Source organism: Melanaphis sacchari, unplaced genomic scaffold (genome assembly GCF_002803265.2).
Source record: "Melanaphis sacchari strain LSU unplaced genomic scaffold, SCAv2.0 Contig28_pilon_pilon, whole genome shotgun sequence".
Lineage (NCBI taxonomy): Eukaryota > Metazoa > Arthropoda > Insecta > Hemiptera > Aphididae > Melanaphis > Melanaphis sacchari.
In genome coordinates, this window is record NW_020271162.1 from 599,092 (window position 1) to 624,776 (window position 25,685).

Here is a 25,685-nt window from a genome sequence, read left to right on the forward strand (position 1 = left end):
TTCATAAAAATTTCAGGGTACTTTTTGCATAAATTTTCCAATTTTTTGCTGATTTTGTTACTATTAAGATTAAGGGGAATACTTTATATCCCTTTTAAATCCTATTGCTAGCTACTCTCAAAGTTGAAAATTGAAGTATTTTTAATACTCTATAAGCATAAATAAAATAATCTACACATTATTGTAAAACCTATAAGTACATTCATCTCTCACTCAGAAGTAGATTACTCAGAATAAATAGGTATAATAATATACTGTTATAAATTATAAACTATAAAAATAACATCTTATCTCCAAATTAATACATTGAAATTGTGTTTTACTGTACTGAACAACACTGAACTGTTATGTAATAAAGTTTTATATAAATAAATAATTAAGTTTGTTTTTTTTTTTTTAATTTCGAATGTAATGATTATTACATTTTAATTAAACATTTAAGAGCGATTATTTTTCTTGCAGTTTTAAGTGTTGTAATCGTAAATTAATATATATTTTTCAAAATAGTTGAATATCTATAATAATTATTATTATAATTATGATCCATACCTATCAGCATGAATTAAATACGCTTGGTAGGAAATACGTAATTATACGTATGTTTTTGTTATATTTTTATTAAAATATATTTTAAGTTGATATGTTGAGACATATGCATAAAGGAACATTTGATAACACTATGTGTACTGTATTTATAAAAATAAAGTATTAAAGTATTATACCTACACAACTGATTACTAATTAGAACCACTTATTATTAATTATTATAATATTTTAAATGTGTTGTATAAATAAAATATGACAATTAATTTTAGATTGAAATTACATTGTTATACTTAATATTTAGATGATATTTTATATTTTAATATAAAAAATGCTATACAATTATTGTTTAAAATCATTGACAGATATGTGTGTTTTTTATTAAGGTCATACATTTGAACTATTCATATAATGTGTGGTGAAATTGTACATTCATTTTTGATTAATTTTTCTAATAGAATGTATTCTCAAATAAGGAAATAAAACTAACTATAGGTACCTACATAATATTAATATGACTAAATAAAGTTTCAATGGATTCCGTTGGCTTATATAATTAGACAGATGCTATTGTATAGATAATACATTCGGGGTGATATTACATAAGTAAGTAGGGGGTCGTGTGTCCTCCATTTCTTTCAAATAAATAACAATCTCACACTATAAAAACCCATAATCTATTCTGTAGAGATACATTCAACGATTAATCATGGCTTCTTACACTTCAATGGTAAGCATTCATTATTTTGTACATATTAGGCTAAGTTCTAAATTATAATAAATAAATAAGTAGGTATTATACATAATAACCTAAGATAAAATATGTTATAATTGACGATGTATTTATTATTTAAAAATTAAACGTGTGACAAATGTTTTTTAAATCGTTTAAAACACAACAATAAATTAAAATATTTAAATTATTCGAGATTGATTAAATATACATAGGGTTAATATATTTTTTTTTTCAAGTTTTTATTTGCAAATAATATTTATTAACAGATTAGGCTTTATAAATTAAAGTAATATTATAATTATTATTTACTTGTAATTATTAGAGTTGAATTGGTGAACAAATAATATAAGCGTGTATGGTTAGGGTATTAACCAAAATATTATTCTAAATTGTTTTTTTTTTAAATATTCGTTGTTGCCAAAATTTAAACACCCAACACTTATGCAAAAGAAACGTGTCAAACCAATTAATTTTCTACTTTTTTTTTTAATTCCTCTAAGAAAAACTAATACAGTAGTTTTATTCAGTTTATTGAATTAAATTTTAAAACATTAAAAGTATTAAAACAAAATTATTTTAAAATTTTTTTTAACTTCAAAATAAAGTTTCATATGTTGTTTTTTTATGAAGAATTGAAAATCAAATGTTGACGATATTTATGATATTTAAACGTATTATACCAATTTATTCTCTAAAAAATAATTTTGATATTGATTATTCGAACTTCAAATAGTTTAAAATATTTCACTTTCACTGAAATCGTCATTTTTTAATTACAATGAAACTTTTAAAATATTTAGTAGCATTCAAATTTTCAGAATTACTAAGGTTTTTTTAAAGTGCTTATGAAAATGTTTGGTGTATTAAAACCTTTGAGAATGTAATGAAAAAATGTAAGTACATAAGTCGTATTAATACCAGTTTAAAAATATTAAAAATACAGAGTACAATACATAATAAACATTTTTTTTTATAAGTGTTTGAAAATATAATTATGATAAAATCACGAACATTTTAAATTATTTTGTAGTTAAAATACGTAAAATTTTCAATTTTTAAAGCGAAGATAAAAATGTAATACAGGATTCCTCATAAGTAGTTTTTGCTGAAACATAAAAATTTGATAATAATATTTAAGAAATTTTTATTTTTTATTTAACATTTTGACAAAAATATTAATTTTAGTTATTTTGTAGTAATTTAAAAACATTATTCGTTAGAATATGAGATGTTTATGTATATTTTTATATTTCTCTATACACAATGTCTATTTAAAATGTTTAGATTATTTTTAAGCTATTTTTATCATGAAATTATTAATACTGTTCTATAGTAAATTGGTATTGAGTTAAAAGTTAATAATAATTGTGCATGGTACAAATATTATATAAATACAGCGTGATTCTCTTATCATGAAACATATGTATTATTTTAAAAACCATTGATATTTCTGAAGATAGGTATCTCATTTATATAATTTGCATTCAGAAAAAACAACATTTTTTAATATTTTTACTTTTTTTAATGATAACATTGTATTTTAAACTCATATTTTGAAGCAGAGTATTTTTTGGAATATTTTTATACATACAATTCGAAATTCCAACGAGCAGTTTTTGAGTTATAAGTAGAGCGCAGAGTTTTATGCACTAAAAAGTATTGAAATATGCCATATAATATATGCAGTAAAAATCATAAAAATATGCAACACATTTTTTATATTTATATAAATATTACAAATTAAACAACTTATAATAATTAATTACTAAAATATACTAAGTATATAAAAAATTTTCGCTTTAATATGCATACATTTCGAATTTTACTGAAATATGCAGAAATATACAAACAAAATTTCACCATTAGATTCAAATCATTATAAGATAACTGACAAAAATCCAAAAAAAGTGATAAAGAAAATAATAAGCGATTGCGTATAAATCCACGTTCTGGTTATCATTTAATGTCAAAAAAATTATTTTTAATATTTCTACTTAATAAATATTATTTTATTCATATTTTTTTTTTAATTGTTGTTAAAATATGCGAAAAAAATTTCACCACTAGATTCAAATTATTATGATTTGTGAAGATAACCTCGCAAAATGCTGTTTGTTGCCCCCGCTCATCAAAACTCTAAATACTTATAACTCAAAAATTTTTCATTCGAATTTAGATTTTTATGTATAAACATATTTTGAAAAATATTCTGCTTCAGAATATGAATTTAAAATTTAAGTAATCAATTCAAAAAAGTAAAAAACTTAAAAAAAATGATCATATTAAAAAAATATTATTTCTATTTCGACTGAAAATAATATAGATAAATGAAATATTTTCAAAATCATGAATAGTAAGTTCATGATAAAAGTATTCCCTAGTATTATATACTACATAATTTATTGGTATTTTAATAGGTATAATGATAATTATAATAAATGCGATGTTTTAGACAAAAAATTATTTAATCTAATGTATTAAAAATTATTTATAGTAAAATAAATCACTAATTGCTATGTAAATAAATAAAAAATATACTTAGTAATAATATAATCTGACTAACCGTTGAAAATCATTTTTGGTATGCAAAAATGTATTGTTATATTCAAATTTGACACATCCATTACAGTGATCTTAATGACAGGATACACTCGACACCTACTATAGGGTGATCATTTTTATAAAAATAAAAAATGGACAAACAATTTTTCTATTAATATGATAAATTTTTATTTTTTCCAATTACGTTTAAGTTACAATTCATTAAAATAATAAAATAATAATCAATAAGTAATAATTATAACATGTTGTTCTTTTTGAAATTGTTTTATATTTTTTAATACATCGATATATTTTTTACAAACATTATTTAATTATATGGAAATAATGGAATTAAAACGATACCATCTTTTAAAAACAGATTAAAAAGCGTCTCGTTCGCAGTTTGTCGGGATACGGGACATGATGAGACCAAAAAAGGGATAATCTCATTTTAAACGGGACGTAGGTCACCCTAACCTACTAGATAACAGACAAGTTCCCGATATTGTTGAGTTATATTGAGCAATGTTCATTATGTTTATGTAACATTATTATCACAATGTAATAACATTTTTCAGTGCTTAAGGCAACTGTAATTATTAATCCAGACCTAACTATCATACGTATACGTACATATGTATATAGTTTATGATTAACAATAAACTATCCTTTTGGGTGTTTATAAAATAAAATTATTTTAATTATGTACTAAATATTAAAAATATACAAATTTCAATAAATTCTTAATTGTAATTAATTTAATAAACATAAGTTTCATGAAAAATCTTAAATTTTAAATGCCATGGTAATAAAATTTAGTATGACTTGAAACTCCAATTAGTCATCTGTATGGATTATCTTGCATATGATAATATTATTATTGAATAACATACAGACATACTGCTATTTTGCTTTTTAATTTTAATTATTTTGTCAATTCATTTTTGTTAAAGTGCTTGGTCTTCTTGACAATTTTAATCAGTCATCCAATCATCGGCGTTCAAGTATATGAACAATCGGTATTCACATCATCTCATCCTCCTGAATCACATGATAGCGCACCAATAAAAAGTACTAGCTTAGTAAGACAATTTATTACGGGAGGTGGTGCCCATATTTCTGGTTCGGCCAATGGCTTTGGTCAAGCTGGAGCTTCAGGCGTCGGTGGTGGATTTGGCCAAGGACAAGGTTTCAATAGTGCATCTAATAATGGTGCTGGAACTTTAGGCTCAAGCAATTTGTATAGCAATAATGGAGGATTTGGTTCTGAATTTGGAGGAGGGAGTGGAATAGGGGTTTCTGGTTGGGGTGGTGGTTTTGGGGAAAGTAATGAATTTGAAGATACTTCTGGTAGCGGAGGAAATGGTTTTGGAAGTGGTTTTGGAGGGGGAAATGGTCAAGGAGTGACTGGAAATTTAGGTAATGGTGGAACATCAGGGGGTAATACAGTTAACGGATTTGGAGCTGGTAGTGGAACAACATCTGGAAATGGCTTTGGTAATGGTAATGGAGCAACATTTGGAAATGGTTTTGGTTCAGGTAATGGTGGAACATCAGGAGCAGCATTTGGAAATGGATTTGGGGCAGGTAATAGTGGTAATTCTGGAGCTGCATCTGGAAATGGATTTGGGGCAGGTAATGGTGGAACATCGGGAGCAGCATTTGGAAATGGATTTGGGGTAGGTAATAGTGGTACTTCTGGAGCAATATATAATGGAAATGGCTTCAGTGCAGGTAATAGTGGTACTTCTGGAGCTGCAACTGGAAATGGGTTTGGGGCAGGTAATGGTGGAACATCGGGAGCAGCGTTTGGAAATGGCTTTGGAACAGGGAATAGTGGTACCTCTGGAGCTGCATCTGGAAATGGATTTGGGGCAAGTAATGGTGGAATTTCTGGAGGTGGATTTGGAGGTGGACAAGGTAATGGTTTTGGAGGTGGACAAGGTAATGGATTTGGAGGTGGACAAGGTAATGGATTTGGAGGTGGACAGGGTAATGGATTTGGAGGCGGACAAGGTAATGGATTTGGAGGCGGACAAGGTAATGGATTTGGAGGCGGACAAGGTAATGGGTTTGGAGGTGGACAAGGTAATGGGTTTGGAGGTGGACAAGGTAATGGATTTGGAAATGGTCAAGCAACAGGATTTGGGGAAGGTTATGGATCAGGAACCGAGGAAGGTTATGAAGAAGGTGAAGGATTTGGTTCAGGAACTGCATTAAATGGTGGTTTTGGAAACTTACAAGGTCAAAACCAAATATCTCAATCAGGAGGTGGAGCAGGTGGTCAAGGGGGTGGGCAATTTGGAGGTGGAGCTGGTAGTCAAGGGAGTGGGCAATTTGGAGGTGGAGCAGATGGGCAAGGAGGTGGGCAATTAGGAGGTGGTATTGGATTTGGTTTTGGTGGAACTGGAAACGGGGAATTCGATAAAAAATAATAAAAATATATTTTTGTAATAACATTTAAATTGAACGACATATTTATTTAAATTATCAACTCTTTATGTATTCAATAAATCATATTTAATAAATTATATATATATACTTTAAGATAATTCTATTGTAATTGTTAAATATTAAGTTTGTAAAATCACATAAATTATTTACCAGTTAATATTTATGTAAACATACATTTATAAACTCATAAGTCATAATTAAACAATTAAAAACTAATTATTTGTTTTATTTCTTAAAAGTTTCAAAAATCATATTATTTAACACACTCCTATATTAAATATTTAATGCAATTGTACTTTTTGTGTATAATAGAACTTTAAGATACTTAAATACTTTAATAATGTTATAACAGTAACCCAAATTATATAACATAATATGTTATACATATTATATATTAAAATTAGCCATTAGGTACCTAATGACAGCGTTAAATTACAGAAGTTCCTTATTCTTATTTAATTGAATTTTATTTTAAATGCATTTTTTAAATTACCGTCGTTAATTTTAAATTGCTATTTAGTGTTTGTGTTATAATTAATTATGTAAACGTGATAAATTATGCCATTTCTCGATTAATGAGGTAATTTATTTAAAAATCGGTAAATATTGTGAATGTAGATATTCTCCGATTATTGACGTCAATTACTAGTTTAGTTGGAGAATAATGTTCAATTCATTTATATCGATAAGAACGACATTCAAGAACATCATCTATTGATAATTTTACACACAAAAATGTTTCGTTTAATAAAAATATCATAAACAATGTAAATAAACGACAAAAATCCAACTATCGATCATCCAAGTAATAATAATATGAAATGGTTTATTAGTTAGTATCTTCGCTTATATTTTGATAAGTTGTGTGTGCGACGAACGCGTATTTTATAATAATTTATACTTATAATAAGTATCCACATGTTTGAATAAGGTACAGACAATATAGCGTGTTGAAACACAAACAAGAGCTCAAATTACTCCATATAGTGAAAAATGTATAAAACTGAAATTAAGCTATAAAAAAAACTAAAAATAGGAAAATAACTCTACGCGAAGCTGTAGGACAAGGAACAATTGGTCATCAAGGCTTCAATCGATGAAACTGTATGATTAACTGGTTGTAGCACTAAAAATTGTGATTGCAATCTAGGGGAAATGTTGTAGGCACAGTTCGAAATATCATACTTAGTAATCTTAACTGCACCAACAATGAATAAATAATTTATGTTGAGCTTCTATTTTATTAATTTTAATTAATCTAACATTTTGTTAGATCAAATAGTATTACAATCAATTAAGAAAAAAAACAATAAATGTTATACGTATTTGAGATTTATCACTATTAACCGTAAATCTTGGTAAATGTCAATGGCCTATAAACGATGTATATTTGAGATTAAAACATGTTTTTTAAAAGATTTACCTGCATGGGTAAATCATATTAGTAAATTACGTCTTTTACTAATTTGTATTATCTACGGTAACAATGTATAGGTATATATACGTATTTAGTTACCTATTGGCTACAATACCTATACTTAATACGTATTTAGTATTATGTCACATTTATTTTTAAAAACCTTATAACTATATTATATTTGTGCCATTTTGATTTTATACAGTTAAGTGTTTTATACTCCTAACACATGGTCATTGTTTCTCATATTCTTAGTTTGGGGGGCTAAGTCCTAGATAAATCTAATCCCTAAGATCTCTAAAAGCCTTCTACACCAAATGCAGATGAAGTCCTCCATGAGTCGGTACATGTCTAACCCCCCCCCCCCTCAAAAAAAATAAAAAAATAAAAAAATTTGACCACCCTACGTGTATGTTGTTTCTATAATCTCTATGTATACGTAGGTTATAAATCGAAATTATCGTTGATGGTTCGATTGGAATGTATTTTTCTCTAACTACTTCTAATCAATGTTATTAATATATTTCATATCATCTCTTATTTGCTATTGAGTTACTGTAAAAAATTCACAGTTGTATTAATACAAATATTATATCGTTTTTAGATTCAGTTTGAATAATATATTGGTTTTATAACGGCGTGAGGAATGTGAACAAATCTTGTCTACAATGGTTTTTTTCTCTTTTCAAGTATGTAGATACTCCAAAAATTGTTATATAGTATCACAGTTGAAGATTTGGCTAAATATAATACAGAAGAAATACAATAATTTGTGAATATTGTCCGTTTTTGCCGAGTTTTTTTTTTTTTGTTGGTAAAATTATAATTGCATTTTTTTCAGAGTATCAATTTATTTACTGTAAAATATATTTTAGGGATAAAAAACACAATTTTAAAAACATTTTAATAAAAATAAAAATGTACTTATTATTCTTAAACTATTAAGACATATTGTATATACAACTTAATTTTAATGCTTATACGTAATCTTATAATATATGCTTTTTCAAAAATAACGTAAAATATAAGGGCATGGATCTAAAACAAAGTTTTTGTTTCTGATCAGTGTATTAATTGCGCTTCTTATATTTTAGGGTCAGTATACCAATTGCGCATGTATTTCAATTTTCCTATCTTCAAACATGAAAGTATTGTTGTTCAATCTAAAATTATTAACATCGACATGAACAATTTACACATAAAAATGCTTAAAAATCAAAAACTTATTTATTGATCAATTGATTACCTACTGGTTTAAGTGACTAGTTATAATATATCTTATAACAGTATCGGGAATTTTTTGAAAAATTATTATTATTAGGCATGTTTGATCGTACAAGTATGAATTTGAGTGATATTACTTAAATTTTGAATAATTAACTATATGTATTTATTTATATTCTCAAAAAAAAATCAATGTATTTATTTATTATAATATAATTATAACTAGCTAATAAGTTTCTATTAATTATTTTAAAATGTTTTGAGCGCAATTGATCTATCGGTCCTAAAATTTATAGAGCGCAATTGGTCTATCGACCCTACAATGTATAGAGCGCAATTGGTCTATTGACCTTAAAATATTTAGAGCGCAGTTGGTAAACTCCCGAATATAACTGACTAATGACTATACATCATTAATTAGTTATAGATTACGCAGATAAAAGATTACAAATTACGTTTAAAAGAAACTCGAAATTTGAATTTTCACTCTTAAGATTTTTAATTTTCAAGTCATTATTGTAAGTAAAGATGTAATTATTTCGCTTGAGTTTTTACCTAAACAGTTGAATAATTCTATTGTTTTTTAATGCTATATATGTTATTATATTAGTTAGTTTATAAATTGAATATCAAATAAGTAATTTTTTTTTTTTATTATTCTAAAGCCCGGCGATTAGGGCCATTAGCTGTTGTAGGGGTAAGGTTGGTCGGTATGTTGTTTTTTACGATTGTTAAAGTTGATAGAAACACGTATATGTGTGCAAGGTTTTTTTATAACTATGATCCCGGATGGTCACCCATCCGGGAGCTAAAAGCAGTCGCCGTTACTTACTCCCAGTCGTATTCCACGACTGGTAGGAGCTAACGCGCCACGCCAAGCCACATGAGTAAGTTTACTTCCTTCAAACGCATGCAATTCTTATAATATAAACACAGTAACGCTTTACGATAGTATATGAGCTTGTGATTTAGGTGAATTACAAATTACAAAGACAATATATTGGGATAATTTTAATAATCGTAATGAGCCTGATGAAGAAATACAAGAATTCAATAGTATAGTTATCAATTCTATTGATGAAACTGTGAAAATATGGTGAGTTGAATAATCTCAATTTTGACAAAACTCTTAGTAAACTCACTGTGATATTTATTCCTCTGAATTCAAATGCGTAGTTTATTCTATCCAGTATTTCAATGCATTAGATTCCATTTTGATAAAATACTAGTCACTAGTCATTACGGTTGGAAAAAATAAACAAGTTAGAAAGCTCGCTCTGTAATAAAATGCAATAAACTACAATTAAATTTACAAACAATAAAACAATCAATACAAATCAGAAATTTGTTTTTATCAGTTAGGGTGTTTCAAAAATAATTCTAAATTACAAAAATACGAAATCTAAGTACTGTTTATGGTTACGTTAATTAGGTACAGAGTTTAACCAGATTTAAAAAATAATTTAAGTGATCATAATTACCACACTGTCTATATGTTATTCTTATTCTTTTGAAATTAATGCTTAAACCTATGTTTTATTTCATGTAATGCTAATACAACCAAAATATTATATATTATATAATAAATCTCATAGTTTCATCTAGGTGTAAACGGCTCTTCAATATTAAAAAATCATATGGTAGCTTATTCCGATTCAAAATTTCAATTAACAAATCAACGCCTTCATTCATAACAATTATAATTGTTATCTACTTCATTAATAAATAATAAGTAACAAATGTATCGAGCCAATTAAAATTATCAATCAAATATAAAACATCTATTTTAAACCGCTTATTTAAAAAATATTTTCGACACGTGTATAAAATAAACACAATATATCAATTATAGCCAGTTATAATATATCTAGTTTATAGATATACATATCTAAAATTATTAAACGTATTATAAAAATATTATATAAAAAGGTAGGTACACGTTATATTAAATAATGATAACGCAGTTAACTCGATCAGCTTATTCGTGACGGTCGTACAGTACATTTAAAAGTCTCTCTTCTGATAACACTTATACAAACATCAATAATCAACACAATTTTAAGGTACGTACAACTTATAATTATGTAGACAATTTTAAATAAGCCTAAAATCATGATTTTCCTAGTAAAACCACCTCTTAGAAAAGGGATACCCATAGCACTAACAAAAACAAACCTTATAAATTGAATATTACAAATGTTACAAAACAGGGCCACGGACACGGCATATAAGATTTCCATGAAACTTCGAAAATCAAATAACTACCTAATATAAACCTAAACAATAACCACCCAACGCCAAACCACAATAAAAAAACTCACTAACAGCTAACCTAAAAAATTAAATAAAATGAAACTAATATGTTACGTAGTTAAAATAAAATCTAAAATGACTAATTCAAATTAAGATCAAATTCTTATTATCGAAATTATTGACAACACCAAGCAATAAAATTATATTTCTACTGTAAAATAAATAACAAAATCTGAAAATAATATTAGTTTTTATTTTTTGAATATTTTAACATCATTTTCGCATCTTTTTTGCTTGATTGATGAGAAAGTACTAATTCAACCCAATTAAACACAAATAAATAACACTCCAAACAAACAAGAACATTTTTAATCCCGTCAAAATTATAGATATATCAAACATACCTATATCCACAATTTATGATATAATTCCAAACGAACTTGCAAGTATCTGCGTTTTTCCGACCAACAAAATCATTTATGTCAGAGCAAGTATTCAGAAAATAAGATTTACCATATATCACTAAATAAGTTTTCGTCGCCAAAGATTTCAACAAAATTTCAAGTTTACTGATTATAAACATGAGAATATCAACCACAGGATTTCCTTTACAAATGATTCTTTAACATGTTATAGGTATAAAAAACAAGTAATACATTGAAAAATAAAGCATAGAAAAATTGGAACCCCCTTTTAAAAGTCATATTACCCTAAGTAAATGAAAAACAATAAGTGAAAAATTCTCTTCTCTAATTAGAAAAAACCAAAATACAACATTCACACAAAGTAAATCTAAAAAGCTAAATCGATAAAAAGAAACAATATACATATAGAAATAAAAAAATAATTCTTTTCTTTGTCTTCATTCAACTCAAATTAATTGATGACTAACAAGTAATTTTGATGATAACAAACAAACAACACAATAATCACACGGCAACCGAGCAATTAAAAAATCGATCTAAAATGAATTACAACGAAAATACAGATAACGTACTAAGCCACAAAACCAGTCTTTACCTAAAACAATCTTTTACCGATAATAAACCAGACATACAAAGCGTTAGTCAAAAACACAAAAAGGAAAACAGACATAAAAAACTATTGATTCAATGTAACATAGAACTAAAAATTTTAGTAAATATTAGGAACTATGTCAAATTTACTAAATATATTTTTCATTTCCATTAAAACTATGCTAAAAAAGTTATCAAATGCCTTGTTCCAAATAGAAGATATACAATAATAGAACATTATATACTAGGTTTAATACAAAATAAATTCTAATCTAACGTTGAAATTATTCAATGAAATCTAAATCCTTTTTACAAAAAAAATGTTAAAAAAAAATAACATCTAACAAATACTTGAGATAATTAATGAAAATAAAAATCTTTAAGATAATTTTAAATTAAACTAAACAATTACACAAGATATACTAATTAAATAGAAAAAATAATACTAGTCGAGCAAGCAGTTGAGTTGCTGTTTACGTCCAATTATACATTTCTATAAAAGAAATCATTATTAACTCCGATATCAAAGCGATAGCAATAATCACAATTTAAGATAAAGAATAAATAACTTATTGTAACATTTACCTACCTAATTAAAAACATTTTTATCTCAACGACCTGAATAAAATAATAAATTAATTACCAACACTTTTCATAATAATAGGTATTTTTAATAACCTATAGAAAAAATATTAAAAAATGACAATTTAATATAACTAAATTGTAAATAGCAAAAAAAAATAAATACTGGTTTAAATCCATCAAACAGAGAATAGTTAACAATTGATCTTGCTTTATCATACTTCATACTAGTACAAAACACTAATATGGAAATTCTTGCTATTTATATGTGTACAGCAGTAATCTCTTACTAATATGTATCGAAATTTTAAATAAAAATTAATTTAAATACCAGGGTTCATAGTAAAACGATGAAATTAGCAATAAAATAAAACATTAAATCTATACAAAAAAATCAAATTCGGAACAGATTATAAACAACTAAAATATAGCTAAAAGCAAATAAAAAATTTTAAGTTGTTTAATTTTTAATCATGGAAAACATTCACATTAATCACATCTCTTTTTATAATAAATGTAGACCAGTCATTGATCTAGAATAAAATAAACACTAAAATGTTATGTATCAGTGTTTTTTTCGCTAGAGTTTGGGACACTTTATACCCGCTATGAGGGTAACATACCTAATAGTCAGGTAAGTACCGATGAAAAGACTTTAACAGTATTGTTAGGTTTTCCTTTTTTACTAAAATTAACCTCCCTCCTTTGTAGTACATAGCCACATGTAAAAGGTACATGCTGTGATTTTAGCAATTTAGCCTATTATTTCTAGTCTAAAACGTAGAAAAAAAAAATTAAAAACCATTGATGACACAATTAGTCAGAGAGAGCTGAGGCGACAGATGTGCACTATAGATATCGTGAGTTAATGAATCGTAGCGGAACATGATGACCATTGTAATCACCAAACACACCATATGCGACGAAAACATGCACTGTCCTTGTATGTTATTATTGTATTTAATATTGTTAGGAGAAAAATTAAAAATAAGTCGTTCATTCTTTATTCATGAATTCATCCTTTTTGTTTAACAACTTAACACATGTCACATTATTGACCGATTATGTCGCATTAACGTAAACTTCCATAGAAGTACAAAAAATAATACACATGGTCGACTGACACGCACATCATATAATAATAATAATAATAATAATAATAATAACAATAATGACAATGTATCAACAGTGTCAAAAATATTAAATTATGTGGTATTACAATGCATAAATTTAAATTTAAATATTCAAATACTTAAAGAAAACAAAAAATCACTGAGGATCAAAACGGGAAACAATTGAAAAGATCGGATTTAAAAAAAAAAAATAACATAAATAAAACTTCCTAATAAAACTATGATAACTAAATAAACTATAGACCTATTACTAGAAGACCAATCACACCTATAAATACAAAAATAATCTTAAAAAAATAAATCAACGCCCTGATAAAATGTAAAAACAAAAGCCCCGATCGGACAAAATATTAAATAAAATATATATTTTTTTGGGTTTTATGAGCCATTTAGGTTCTTAGCCACCAAAACTACTTCCTTCCATCGCTCTCTATATCTGTTTCCATTTCATCCTGATTTCTTTTAATAATTCTTTAAAATAAACTATAGAAGTCCAAAATTATGTTTAAAGAATGTTAAATTAAGTTTAAGTAATCTAAAAACTTACATAAAACAGAAAAATAAATAAAGCCTTAAAGGGTATCACCCAATAACACTACTAAAAAATACAAGAAAAAATTATAAACTATCGATTAATCTGATTTATCGAAAAAAATCAATTACATAACAAATGAACAAAATGACTTCCGCAAATGCTATTTTACTATGAATAACTCACTAAAAATCAACTCTCAAATCCACAACGCAATAAACGAAAAACAGGTTTAAGAATTATAAAATTGAACTTATAGAAAGCAAATAACATTTATACGGAGATTGAAAATAATACAAAAAACTAAAAGATTATTAAGTAGTTAATATATGTTAAAATTTATTTATATTTAAATATTTAACCTTTTAAAGTAAAAGAATATTCCATTTAAAAATAGTGAAAAACAATTTTAAAGATTTTTAAACGATAAACCAGCATATTATAAGGCTCAAACATATCTATTATCTACCATAATATGAATAATAACAATAAATGATATAGCTTCTAATATAAAAAACCGGTCCAAGTCACTCTGTTTGTAAACCGCATCAATATATCATTTTCAGAAGCTAAAAATAAACATTGCAACACTTCTTATAAATCACAATAAACGAAAATATATCAAAATCGTAAAACAATGACTCAAAACCATTTTTTAATATAACAAATCTTAATCAATAATGATTTAAAAGAAAAAAAAACTATGCAGAAAATAAATATACACTGATTTATTAAAATCCGATATTGGAGTTGGAATTACCATCACCTCAAAAACCTTAGTGTTAATACAAAAATAAATGAATGATTCATAATGAACTATTTACACCTTCGAAGCCTTAGAGATAGTTCAATATATCTCAAACCGTGACGAACAAAATTGGCTGATTCTTGGCGATTTAATAAGTGCATTAACAAGTCTCCAATATTTATTTAATCTATTTAAGGTAATATTAGTCAAAATAGAAAAATAATGAATGTGCTATATAAAAAAAAAAAAATCGCTCTTATATATAAAGCAGATAAAGCATCCAAAGAAATAATTGTACAAATAAATTAGCAAAAATTACAGGTATACACAGACACCAAAACACAAATTAAAAATATCTGTTCATTAAAATAGAACAAAATATGGAAAAAAACAGAATTTTAATCTAAGAGAAATTGAAAGGATAATAGACAAGTAGGCAATACTAAATAGAATGATACAAATAAAAAAGACTAGTTATTATCAAATAGATTAATAATTAGCCATATAGAGTTAATTTGTGTTTTCTTATTGACTAAACATGATTCCGAACATGCATCACTCGATCTCTTGTGGGACTTAACTAAAATTAAAATATTGCTGATACAAAAACGTATGAAAATAAAATAATTTACCAAATCTATATGAAATTCTAAGACCTTAAATAGAAGTTACTAAAATAATATTAATATTTTTAAAAATAATCAAAATTATACAATTATATTATACAGTAATAAATAGTAAAATATATCAAGTAGATTGTAAAAATGTTAACTCGATACTACGCTAATAACTAGAGATGAGAAGTTATAGGAGCTAAAATAGACAAAATATGCATGCAAATATGCAAGGAAAAATTATGATACATGCGTAAAAAATTTAAAAATATGCAAAAAATATATTACAATATGCAATTTTTTCCATAAATAAAAACATGTTTAAAATAAATTAATATAAATAATATTCCATTAAATTTGTTTCTATTAAAATATAAATAATTTTTAACTGAGTGATAAAATAATTAATATAAAAATAAATATATAGTATAAAAATCAATATGAAAATGATTGATCAGACTAATTGAGTAATAAACGATTAGATAAGATACTAATCCTAGATTTACTTTTATATACCTATCTACTATTAAATGTTACAATTCTACAATTTTCAAATTTGCTATCTGCATTTTTATTTTATTGATTATTGCAGACTACGAACACATACAATTCTATAAAATAATAAATTTTTCATGTCAGTTGTATTAAATTCCACATAATTTTACTAAATATGCATTTTTATGCACAAAAAAAAACATGAATATGCAACTTTTAAGAAAACTACCAATATATGCAAAAATATGCAAAATTTAAATACCAAATTTCGATTCATTAGGTTATAAAACAGATTTTTAGCTTACCTAGTTTAAATAGAAGATACAGAAAAAAATATGCAAATCCTATAACTTTTCATCCCTACTAATAACCCTTGGCACATTGAAATTAATTGATCGGTAAAAAAAAAAAAAAACATAATAAAGTTTCATCTTCGAAAACCAATAACAATCCAAATTCTATTTAATAAATCATAAATAATTGTGTATATTTTATATTGCATTTAATAGGTAGATATATAATATTTAATTATAAAATTTCACTTCGTAAATGCATAAAAATTGTTAGGATGTAGACATTTTTGAACACAAAAGTGAAATGATAGGTTTTATCGAGAAAAAATTCAAAAATCAAAAATGTATTATAGATGAGTTTTATATGAAAACAATTTTTGCCGTGGTTGCATTCATGTTAAGAATAAAAAAGTTGTGAAAAGTTTCGAACATAATAATTATATTTAAATTAAAACATGATAAAAAAAGTTGTACATTTATTATTATGCACGTCCGTGCTATAGGAAACTATTAGCAAGCCAGGTAAGAATTAATAAAAATAAAATTTATGAATAGGTACTCATATAGGTAAAAATAAATAGGTACTCATAGGCCTAGCACTTTAATACGCAAGAAACTCATTTGCATTTATACATCAACTAAGTAAAATATGCGATTAAATACAAATGATAAATTATAACTATTAGAATTTCCATAAAATTATGTTTTTATTTATTTATAGAAAAATTTCAACACACAAATATTAAGTAAACATAATTATTAAAATATAAAAATATTAAGACACTGTGATTGGTAGATAGTAGATACATAATCTTGATATACTAAATATTGTACAACTGTCATGTTGATATTGTAACCGATATGAAACCGTTATATTAAATGAAACTCGACATAATAAATAATCTGATGCATCTTGTGTTGCACTTTATTGTAATCCAAACTATCTCACTAGCCATTGTAGATTGATAAATAAAAATATTATTATTTATTAAGATAGTATTAAAAGTTTAAATTAATTTTTATTTTAGGTATTTTAATTGATTACATATAATTTGATCACTTAGTATTAATACTTTAAAAAGAAAAGTACATGCAATGTGTTTGCAAAGTGGAATTAAGTACTCAAAAAAATACTTTATATTACATTTTTAAAATTCCTGTAGGAATTTTTGATAAGAAGTTCAGGAAAACAAAATAGTAATTAATTAAAATAATGAATCACACACGAGAAAACATAAATATAATTGTAGTTAATGGCTTATTGATCGTAATAACTTTTATATGTTCATATATTTACTCGATTTAAAAAATGAAACATTATTCATAAGTTTAAGACCTACCTATGATTGGATTATTAGTATTTATCTATATACCATAGAAACTATTTTTATTATTTACATTTTATTTCCTTCGTTTACATAATTTAGCTTGATAAAAAATAAGTTATAAGCAGATACATATTAAAGGTTTTAAAATCATTAAATAAAAATAGAAATTTTACGTTTTTATGATGAATTTTGAAAAAAGCTGAATAAACGCAGTTAAATTTAATTTTCCTAATGTGTCAATTAACGACTGCTTTTCATCTATTACACTGTGTGTAGATGTGTGGATCCATGTATAGGGTTGGTGATAAAATGTAAAAAAATATTCTAAATTTGCTATGTATTTTATTCATATGTTGTACGTTGCTCTTGATTATATAAAAATATAAAAAGTTATTAAAAAATTAAATTTTTTTTTAAATATTGACTATTTAAAAAAAAAAAAACAAATAGTTTTAAATAGGTATATTTTAAAATAATTTGAATACGTAAAATACAGGTTATTTATTTTAAAAAGTACAGTCGAACTCGGTTAACTCGAAATTGAAGGAACTAGAAAAAAGTTGAAGTTATCCAAGAATTCAAATTATCCAAATTAAAAATTTTTAAAACAGTACAAAATATATTGATTCCTGTGTATTTATTAAAAATAAAGTAATGTAATAAAAATATTTACTATGTATTTATATATGAATTATATATATTATATATAGTTTTAAAAAGGTATGTATGTATAAAAAAAAATGAGGTAAAAAAATGATTTAAAAAAGGTATTTATTTTTGTTGTTTAAGTTTTGCTGTTGATCGCAATTTTCAATATTAAAATATATACATAGGTACATGAGGGAAATATCACAATTTAATAATATTAATAAAACTTAAAACTTCGTGTTATTCACGAAAACATTTGAGTTAAACAAGATTTTTTTCATATTGTTTAAATAGGAAATTCTAGAGACCGAAGAAAAAGTTCGAAGTATCGACAATTTCGAATTAAAGAAGTTCGAGATAACCAAGTTCAACTGTATATAAAACACAGACACACACACACATACACACACACATACACATATATAATGTTCAGTAAAAAAGTATTTTTAGATACTTTTAAATATTTTCAAATTATTTAAATCATATTTTGTTTAAATTAATAAACTGACAGAGCCTAATTGTCTTTTTAGCATTTCCATATTTTACATTTTATATTAATATTACACCGTATATCATTTGATTTAAATTAAAATTACTCATCTGTTTTCCCTGAGAAGTTATTTTAATTATTGGTTGGATATAGGACATCTTAATGAATATATTATCATAAATATATGCACATTATTTACTACTCAGTGATCCGGAAATTTATTATTAATATTCTATTCCATATTTCCATATAATGAATAAAATCATCATTATTATCAATGTTGTTTCTTATACATTGACAGATACCTGCAAAAATATTGTACAAGACACAAAAAATCTATAAAAGATATATAAATAAAAAAACTGCTGAGAAATTTTAAATACTTTATATTTTTACATTTAATACTTTTAGTCAAGTAATTTAATCGACTACTAAAGAATAACTCCTAATACCTACCAATAACATAATTGAATAAGTAATAAAACAAGTAGGGAATAAAGTTATAGATAAAAAAGAAGAGATCTAATATATTCCTATAAATGTATAGATTGTTGTGATTTAGTAATAGTAGGCTAATTACGTACTAATAATTTAGTGAAAGGTTTGCACAATTGCTTTTTATCTAAATTAACTCGACTAAAAAACCGTTTTTTAGGAGATTTATTCATACACATTAAAAAATAAATAAATATTAATCACTAAGAAATTGAGCTAAGGACCTCCAACCAATGATGTATAAAGACAGAAGTAAAATATTAAAAATAACACGCAAACATTACAGTAACAATTAATAATTATCATTATGGAGTGAATACAATTTCCGAAAACCAATTCAATATTTTATAACTTAGTCTTAGTGTATATTTTTTTTAAATATTTTTAAATTTAATTATTTTATTCAGCTTAACAAACTCGTCTTGATTCACAAAAATATAAGCTTTAAAAGGTAATAAAAATTTTAAAAATATTTGTTGGCAACAAGCCTACATGCTTACAATATTGCCGTATATTAACAATATTTATGCAAACAATCAATGTCTATCAACAAAAACTTCACTTTAACTATTTTGTTTGAAATTTAACGCAATATCATAGTATTCTATGATGTTTCAATTAATTTATTATCGTTTTAATAATATAACTTTTAGTATAGGTATAAGATATGTATAATACTTTATATTTAAGTTAAATATATGTTCTTGAAAAAATTGTTTATGTATCTAAAATATACACGCAGAGGCATATTTTTTTAGGGAGTATCTAAATATTCCTAAATAACCCGGTGAAATTTGAATAATTTTTAGATATTCCAGATAAACTGTAATCTCGAAATGTATCGTCAGATCTAATAAAAGTAATTTTACTTTAGTAGTTTAAATATAAATATTTTGAGTAAAATACTAATGCATAAAAATATTTTTTTAATTGGTGGGGGGGGGGGGTATCCAAGTTAAAGGCAGTGGAAGACATATGCGCCAAAATGAGATAAGAACAAAAAAAGTCGTATCTTACGAAAGCGCCAAAATCGTATCGTACAAATGCGCCAATTTCCTAGGTAGCTTAATAAATATTTAAATTTAGAACTAAGTATATAGTTCAAAAACTTCAAACGTTTAATTTTAATCGACAAATTTATTATATGATTACGATATATTATCACAATCAGTGTGTGAGCAATTTTATGTTGTATAACTAATTGTTGGTACCTATTTCGTAAGCATTCCTTAAAATTAATTTTATAAAAACTATTACTAAAGGTATTGCATGTACTTTATTTGAAGATCAAAAATATAGATTTTTACGAGAAATGGTCAGTAGTTAATGTGTCATTGAACTGTGCCAAGAGAAATAATTGTACGATAGAAGAAATTACCAGGATGGTGAAATAAATCGTATATAATATGTAAAAAAAATTGGATTAAATAATAACTAATTAATTAAAATTATATTTATTTGTATGTATATTATTGACAATTTTTTTTATAAAATTGAAACATCAAACAATACCTTTGACGTTTATGTCATACGTTGGGTATAACAGGTACATAATATTAGATTGGAGCTTACGAGTATGTCATACAGCCGTTAGAGAACACCTCTTCAAATACGCCACTGAATATAAATATCACTAGAGATAGCGTTAATATTGTTTAAAACATTTTGAATTTGACTCACTAAGTACTACGCGTAAATTAGTAGATATTATGTTAGTTTATAATATTTTGAACATTCTCATCGACTGACCTCAATTATTATCTGAAATTGGTTTCTATTAACCACGTAGAAACACAAATGACTAAAATTTGTTTGTAATTCTTAGTTATTATAATATCAACAGAGGAATCATTCCTTTTTTCTTAAAGCTTTTGTTTTGGCCAATAAGATTTTCGCCAAATTAGATTTTTTGTATTTCTTCGCTATAATTTATATTTAAGACTTAAGAATTAATACAATTATTTTATTAGCCTTAGTTGTGATAAAATAATATTCATTTTATAAGCTTGCAAAAATATTACAATAGTTATTAAAATCTTATGAAATGGAATTTACCATGAATATAAGATAAAAAATAATAATAAAATAAAATACTGAGTAATCTTTTATGTAGCCATTGATGTTTATAATAAATAATTAACACTAATTTCAAATGTTGTCTATATTAAAATTCTGATTTAATTTAGTTTGATTTCAATATGAGTAATTTAGCGATTATTTCAATAATCCTTAAAAAAATGTTTACCGTTTGTAGTAAAATTTTAACAAATTTCGTCAAAATCGCGAAAATTAGCAAAGTTATTTACAGTTCAAAATTTATAGTTGTAATACTCTTATTATTTATAATTTGAAAATTTAAAGTTTTGTAACCTATAAAAAGTTTTTACTGAGAAATCAAATTAATTTTTGTATGAGTATTTGAGTTTGAATTCTTACAACCCATTACATATTTATCCGTAAGAAAAAATATTTCTCCTTTTCATAGATTTATGGAAACAAATTAATAATTATTAATCATATTTATTTACATTTAAAAGCATATAATTATACATTTTGATGTTTTAAAATGAATATTTTAATGAATTTATGGGGGTGCATATCCAAGTTCTAGTGATATCAAAAAACATAATATCATGAAATATAGCTATACGTAATATAGTAAGTTAGTGATATAGACTGACAGACCGCCTACGCTCAAAACTTTTTCATTTATAATTATTTACAATATCGTTGAATACAAATTTAACACTTGACACTTATTGTACAATAAAAAAGTACTTACACACTCACTTTTTCATACTAAAAATTAATCAAAACATTTTGAAAATTGTATTGTGTAGGTACATAAAATTATAATTTTCTTAGATATTAGTGGAATATTTCAAGTATCCGCTGTTAATAGTTATTTGTAACACTAAATGGTACAAATCGTTTGAAGATAAATCAAAGATAATTCTTCAATCTATGCAATGTAATAGACATTTTAACTGTGTATGGGTTATTAATTATCTTTTATTTTAATTCCAGTAAGAACAACTTACGAGGTATCTTGTATTACATTTTAAGCATTAGTCATTAAAATAAATACAAAATAATTTACAATAATCAAATTTAAGCTTTAAATGATATAATGAAATATTTTACTGTATTTCCGATATTTATAAATTATATAGACGACTTATGAGAAACCTTGTATTCCATTTTTAACCCTTAATTGTGTAAATTGAAATTTATAATAATTTTTACTTACAAAATAATTTTCAAATTTTCATTATTTTAACGAATTTTGTCAATATTTTAACTTCAAACATTTATAAAAAAAATATGTCTTTATATATTTATATTTTTAAACTATTTAAATACAAAATATGAGGAATTACAGGTTACATTTTTGAGTTCTTTAATTCAGCATAAAATTTCATTGAACATATTTTATTTACATAAAAAAATAAAAATAAAAACATAAATATTTAAAATACCTATAAATAGCTTAAAAATAATTGAAAATTTTATTTTCTGTAGAAAATATAATTTAAATAATTATACTATGTTTCAACATTCTAACTTCTACGATTAATATTTTTTAAATAATAAAATAACAATCCTTGTTTGAGAATAATTTATTATTCTATTATTCTAGTTTGAAATTTAAATTTTTTCATGGAGATATTAACGGTACAAATTTATTTAGTTATTTTTCACATTTTAGATAACAACTTCAATATAAAATAAATTATTTGCTAAATACAAATAAATGCATTTGAATAATGTTCTGTACTAAGAAGTACAAATATTTATATGTCTATAACTAAAAAAGAAATTTTAAACTAAAAATATTAAATATTGTATGTGGTTAAAAAAATGTTTTTAAGTACCTAATATTGGTTGTTTACTTGTTTTGCTATAACTCAATTGTTTTGACACAAGACATGTGACATTTTGGCATTTTGACTTGTCATTAATGTTATTTTACTTATCTTTAGAAATTGTGAGTAATTGGATAATAGGAAAATGCAATATCAACCATCAACATTTAATGTATGTCAATCAAAAATTAAATTAATTTTCCCTTTATAAATGTTAATCATCTTGATCCTTGTTCATTCATCAGCTTAACGTTACTTGATATATTTTAATTATTTACAGTTATTGGATCATTAATTAGAACTCCTACCTACGTAATATTAAAACGGGGACGAAATCACTTTATATAAGACCAACAACGGCTGGCAATCACCAGTTCACTAGATACCTTTTGGCGAACCATATCTAAACTTATTTAAATTTTTATTCGAGTAAGGTATGTAGCTTGTAAAATGTTTAGCCATAGTATTATGAAGATAGTACTTTAGTTTGATATCTAAAAATTGTAATTGATTAATTATTTATTTGTTTGTTTTTGATTATTTTAGATTACAATGAAGATAAGTCTATACTTAAGTGTACTTCTCTTGGCATTAGTCATCAAAATCGTAATAGCTAATGTTAGACTGCAGCGTTCGCCTCAACAATACTGTGGCTCTAGATTAGCAGACATCATGAAAATTCTGTGTAAAAACAAGTACAATGGACCAAATGGACAAAAAAGAAACCAAATTGGTAAGTCCACACACATACATGTGTATACTTTAAACTTAGCTAAGAATAATAAATAATTAAATTCAAAATAAAACTTTGAGAAATATATTTACCTAAATTATTCTTGTTGATTCAAATTTAACGTGTTATTTAATAATAATAACAAAATGTTTTCTTTTTGAATTATTTTCTCAGTGTAGGATTTCAAAAATTATTTCTAATAATAATTTTTAAAATTCTATACTGTTCACTTAATATTTACTGAGAGACTATCAGCTATGTATAACATCGAACAGGGACGTGGTTGTTTGGACGCGAATATTTGGACGCTAAGTCGTTTAGATGTTACCGTTTGGGTGCTAGTATATTTGGACGCGAGGACAAAATTATAATTATTTAATTATTTATTTTTACTTATACCTATGACAATAAATTATAAATATACGTATATTATAGTAGAATTGTCATAAAACATAGTTTATAAGCATATATTTTATTCAAATATTTATAATAATAAAAAAAATTGCTATGAAAATATAATAACTAAAAATAAACATTAAAGTGTATATTATAGTAGAATTGTTATAAAACATACCTAGCTAATAAGCATAAATTGTATTTAAATATTTATAATAATAAAACAAATTAATTAATACTGGTCTAAACGACTTCATGCCTAAACAATAACGTCGATTTCGATAATGTAGGATAAACCCTAATATCGTGATAAAACTATAATGTTAATGTTAATTGTAATTATTAATTTTGTCCTCGCGTCCTAATGTACTCGCGCCGCGTCCATTTGTCATAGACCGGTATAACATATTAAGATCATATTTTGTCTTAGAGCTGCAACAAAGAAAAATTGTATTTATTTACTCCTTTCAAAATTTAAACATTATTGAAATAATAAGTATTTTAATATTTTTTTGATAGAATCAGATGTATGGGATTACAAAGACCAAGAAGACTACAATGCAATTGACTTCCCATACCAGCCTAAGAAAGAAGCAATGTCATTCATGCCAGCACGCATCCAACGCGCTTTTAAAAGAAGTATCATCGATGAATGCTGTCACAGACCCTGCTATTTATCTGAATTAAAAACTTATTGTGCAAATTAATAATAATAGATTTATTATACATATGTTACATGTTTTTAGACGCTGAATAAAGTTGTAACTATTATTATATAAATAATATGTATTATTTATTAAAATCCATGTTTACTTCATAAGGCTTTATAATGGGAATGATTATATACGTATAAGTAAATATGAGTATTAAAGGATAAATTATATTTATCCTTATTTATATTTTTTTTAAATAATAAAATAATAATAAAAAGCAAAAAAAATAATTAGAAAGTACTTAAGGTTAGGTTGCTTATATTGACACATATATGCCTCCTAGATCAAATTCAGCGGGGTTACTACGTAATTTGGATTTAACAGCAGCTTTTAAATTTTTGATTATACTAGAAGGTAAGAATATATTTTTACATAACTAATAGTTGAAATATTCTTGTCTAAAATATCAAATAGATAGACATAGTATCTACATTA

The 25,685-nt window shown here is 24.8% G+C and overlaps 2 protein-coding genes across 2 annotated transcripts; both read left to right on the top strand.

Moving 5' to 3' along the window:
- The first annotated feature begins 1,238 nt into the window (after positions 1–1,238).
- Positions 1,239–6,309, top strand: LOC112595625 (glycine-rich cell wall structural protein-like). Its single transcript, XM_025340901.1, has 2 exons — positions 1,239–1,273; positions 4,774–6,309. The coding sequence occupies exons 1-2, from the start codon at positions 1,253–1,255 to the stop codon at positions 6,253–6,255; spliced, it is 1,503 nt and encodes a 500-aa protein (XP_025196686.1). The 5' UTR covers positions 1,239–1,252; the 3' UTR covers positions 6,256–6,309.
- A 4,581-nt stretch (positions 6,310–10,890) lies between these two features.
- On the top strand, positions 10,891–25,311 carry LOC112595657 (bombyxin C-1-like). The gene is made up of 4 exons (XM_025340940.1): positions 10,891–10,978; positions 23,689–23,842; positions 23,955–24,141; positions 25,057–25,311. Exons 3-4 carry the CDS (start codon positions 23,961–23,963, stop codon positions 25,242–25,244), a joined length of 369 nt encoding a protein of 122 aa, XP_025196725.1. The 5' UTR covers positions 10,891–10,978; positions 23,689–23,842; positions 23,955–23,960; the 3' UTR covers positions 25,245–25,311.
- Positions 25,312–25,685: the final 374 nt, after the last annotated feature.